Source organism: Myotis davidii, unplaced genomic scaffold (genome assembly GCF_000327345.1).
Source record: "Myotis davidii unplaced genomic scaffold, ASM32734v1 scaffold170, whole genome shotgun sequence".
NCBI lineage: Eukaryota > Metazoa > Chordata > Mammalia > Chiroptera > Vespertilionidae > Myotis > Myotis davidii.
Window position 1 is genome coordinate 2,257,978 of NW_006282528.1, and position 3,350 is coordinate 2,261,327.

A 3,350-nucleotide genomic window follows, 5' to 3' on the forward strand; every position below is an offset into this window, starting at 1 on the left:
GCTCGACCTTGAGCACGGGGCCCTGCAGTCGCATCTGTGGGTCTGTCCGCGGGCTCTGTGCTCAGCGCGCAGTTGACGGCGGTGGGTCGTGGGGCCATGCTGACCGGTTGCTGACGGAGGACAAAGCCGTTGTTTCTTAACAAAGCTTTCGTTTTGGTTCAGACGACGCGGAAACCATTCTTCTGAAGGCCGTCCTGCTGCAGGTCATCTGCCTCTACCAGCGGGTGGTCCCGCACGTGGTCACGCAGTACAACTTCGACTTCAGCAAGCTCCTGCGAGGTGCGCCTCCCCCCCACCCCCCGCTGTGGCTGCCAGTCTCTCCCACACTCACACACACACTCACACACACTCACACGTACCCATACACACATACACACTCACAGACACATATTCGCACATACCCACACACACTCACACACATACACACACATACTCACACACACACAAACACACAGTCTTAGCACCTGCTCTGCTATTGTTATAATTATATAACAACAGCAAGGTCCCATGGGATGCTCAGGACAAAGCCTCTTTCAGGGGGTGTGGGCCCTGGGAGGGTGCCATTCCCGCCCCTTCCGCCCCGGCCTCTGATACCATCGCTCACCCTCAGACTCGCCCTCACCTGTGCGGCGGCGCACACCCACTTGTGAACGTGACTCTCCCTCTGGTCGCGTTGCCTCGAGGGGGGAGTTTGGTCAAATCACTGTATCGGGAGCCTCTGGGACAAGCGTGTCCAGCTCGCTCTCGGGAGGCCTCCGGGGGCAGCGTCCTGTGTGTGGATGGAGGCGCCATGCACAGTGGTTGGAAGTGAAGGTTCTCGTTGTTGTGAGCACAGGGAAGGCTCTAGAACAGGGGTGGGCAAACTTTTTGACTCGAGGGCCACAATGGGTTCTTAAACTGGACCGGAGGCCGGAACCAAAGCATGGATGGAGTGTTTGTGTGAACTAATATAAATTCAAAGTAAACATCATTACATAAAAGGGTACGGTCTTTTTTTTTTAGTTTTATTCATTTCAAACGGGCCGGATCCGGGCCGCGGGCCGTAGTTTGCCCACAGCTGCTCTAGAATGTGGCTGTCTGTCTGTAGTGGCTGTGTCCTTCCTGGGAACCAGGCCAGGGGCAAGGAGCAGTCTCGGTGGCCGATGGCCACCTCCACTCACAAAATGCTTGCAGCCGGGGAACAAGGCCTGTGCCCACGCCAGGGCTGCCCTAGCAGGAGGCCCCCTGGAGGGCGTTGTGGGGGTGGCACCTGTGGGAGGCGTCAGTGGCCGAGGCAGCGTGTTGAGGGTTTGAATGGGCCTCAGAGGGGATGTCAGGCGAGATGTGGTCGAGCAGGGCACAGCCTGTGTGAGGGCGACCCCAGGTCGGGACGGACCCTGTGTCTGCCCTTTCATCTGGACATGGCGCCCTCGTCTGGCCCTGGGCCGGGCAGCACCGCTGGGCGCAACCTCCCCATGACGGGACTTCTCTCCGCCAGGTGTCATCTCGGAGCAGGGCCTGCGGGAGGAGGTGCCCCCCGTCCTGCAGCACCACCTCCTGCAGGTGGCCCTGGAGCTTCCCGCCTGCAAGTTCTCCTGGTTGAAGGCTCAGGTAGGAGTGGGGACCCGTTAGGCGGGCCCGGGGGGCGGCAGTCAGGTCCTGTATGAGGGCGGCGTGGAGCCAGGAAGCCTGCACTCGCATAACTGAGAGCCTTGCCTGCTGGGCCCTGGCGCTTTGGCACTGTTTGTCCTGGCTGTCTTGCTGTGTGTGTTGTTTAAAACCTTTTGGAAAACAGCCCTGGCCAGTTTAGCTCAGTGGATAGAGCGTCGGCCTGCAGACTGAAGGGTCCCAGGTTCGATTCCGGCCAAGGGCACATGCCTGGGTTGCAGGCTCAATCCCCAATGGCGGGCTCGATCTGCCTTCCTCTCTGAAATCAATAAAAAATACATTAAAAAAAAACCTTTTGGGAAAGAAAATACATGCCTCCTCTGTCCGCACCCTGGAGGGACTTGAGGCAGAGAGGGGAGCCCCCGCGAGGATGGGCGGGGGAGCGGGGCGCTGGTGCTCTCCGTGACCAGCGTGTCTTCTGGGGCTCCCTGGAGAGCACGATGGGCGTCGTGAAGGGGACTCACAGTGCAGCAGGTCGTGTGTATGGAAACACGGGCCTCGTCATTTCTGTCGAAAAGGGGAAACCAGGCAGTTAGCATTGTCTGCGTGTTTCTCAGTAGTTGAGGTAATTTTTTTTTAAAATATATATTTCTTTATCGATTTCAGAGAGGGAGAGAGAGAAACATCAATGATGAGGGAGAATCATCAATTGACTGCCTCCTGCACACCCCGCACTGGGGATCCAGCCTGCAACCCGGGCATGTGCCCTGGCTGGAATTGAACCTGGGACCCTTCAGTCTGCAGGCCGACGCTCTAGCCACTGAGCCGCACCAGCCAGGGCTCAGGTGACATTTTTATAAGACTCGAAACTTAAGATCTCATGGAATCCATTGCATGGAAGCGTGTGCTTACATCGTTACACGTGATGTTTCCAGAAAGGGGGAGGGTGCTGCGGCCATGGGGTCATTGTACTTCTCCCCTCATTACCCCCCAAGTCCTCTCTCTGAGGTTCCCCTGCATCCTGGTTGAGGTGTTCCGCTGGAGGACTAACTACGTGCCAGGCTCCACGCATGTGCTCTGTCACGGCTCGCTGGCCGCTGCACACGTGTGCTGTCACGGCTCGCTGGCCGCTGCACGCGTGTGCTCTGTCACGGCTCGCTGGCCATAACTTAGGGATGAGGCGCTGGGCACAGGGTCTCAGCCACGAGCAGAGGGTCCAGTCCTCGGGGTGGGGGGGAGCCCATTGACTCTTCTATCCTGACCCCAGGAAGGCCCGGAGGCAGAGCTCCTCGGGGGCGAGCGGTCCGTGTTCTACCTGCTGATGAAGATGTTTGTGGCCAGCGCCCACTTGCAGCTCAAGTTGTCCACCAAGCGCCTCATCGTGAAGGTGAGCACTCCTGCGCCCGCGCCCGCTCCTGGCTCCCGGCGCTGAGCACAGCCCGCACAGTAGGTGCGTCGTCAGGCTTGCTGGATCGAGGGTCTCGACTCCTATCATTTACGTCTGAAGGCGCTGTGGGCGTCCCAGGGGTGGTGTCTTAAACGTGCTGTGTCCCTGAGAGGCGTGTGCTGTGGGGACGTGTGAGCTCGTGTCAGCTCTGCGGTTTGGGTCCTGGTCCTGCATCCTGGCGGCCTTGTCACTGACTTGCCCCAGGTTCACATCAAACCGTCCTCATGGACAGGGCCGTGGGCCTCGCCCGCCCAAGTCTCCAGGGCCCGCCCAGAGGGTGGGCGTGGTAGGCTCGGTGCCCAGGAGGCTCGGGCGT

General features: G+C 59.4%; 1 protein-coding gene across 1 annotated transcript in view; it reads left to right on the forward strand.

The window, feature by feature from the left end:
• URB1 (URB1 ribosome biogenesis 1 homolog (S. cerevisiae)) overlaps window positions 1-3,350 on the forward strand; it is a 44,771-nt gene that overhangs the window by 15,542 nt on the left and 25,879 nt on the right. The window contains 3 exon segments of the mRNA XM_015560267.1: window positions 120-279; window positions 1,478-1,590; window positions 2,855-2,974. Of these exon segments, the coding sequence (XP_015415753.1) occupies window positions 120-279; window positions 1,478-1,590; window positions 2,855-2,974 (393 nt within the window).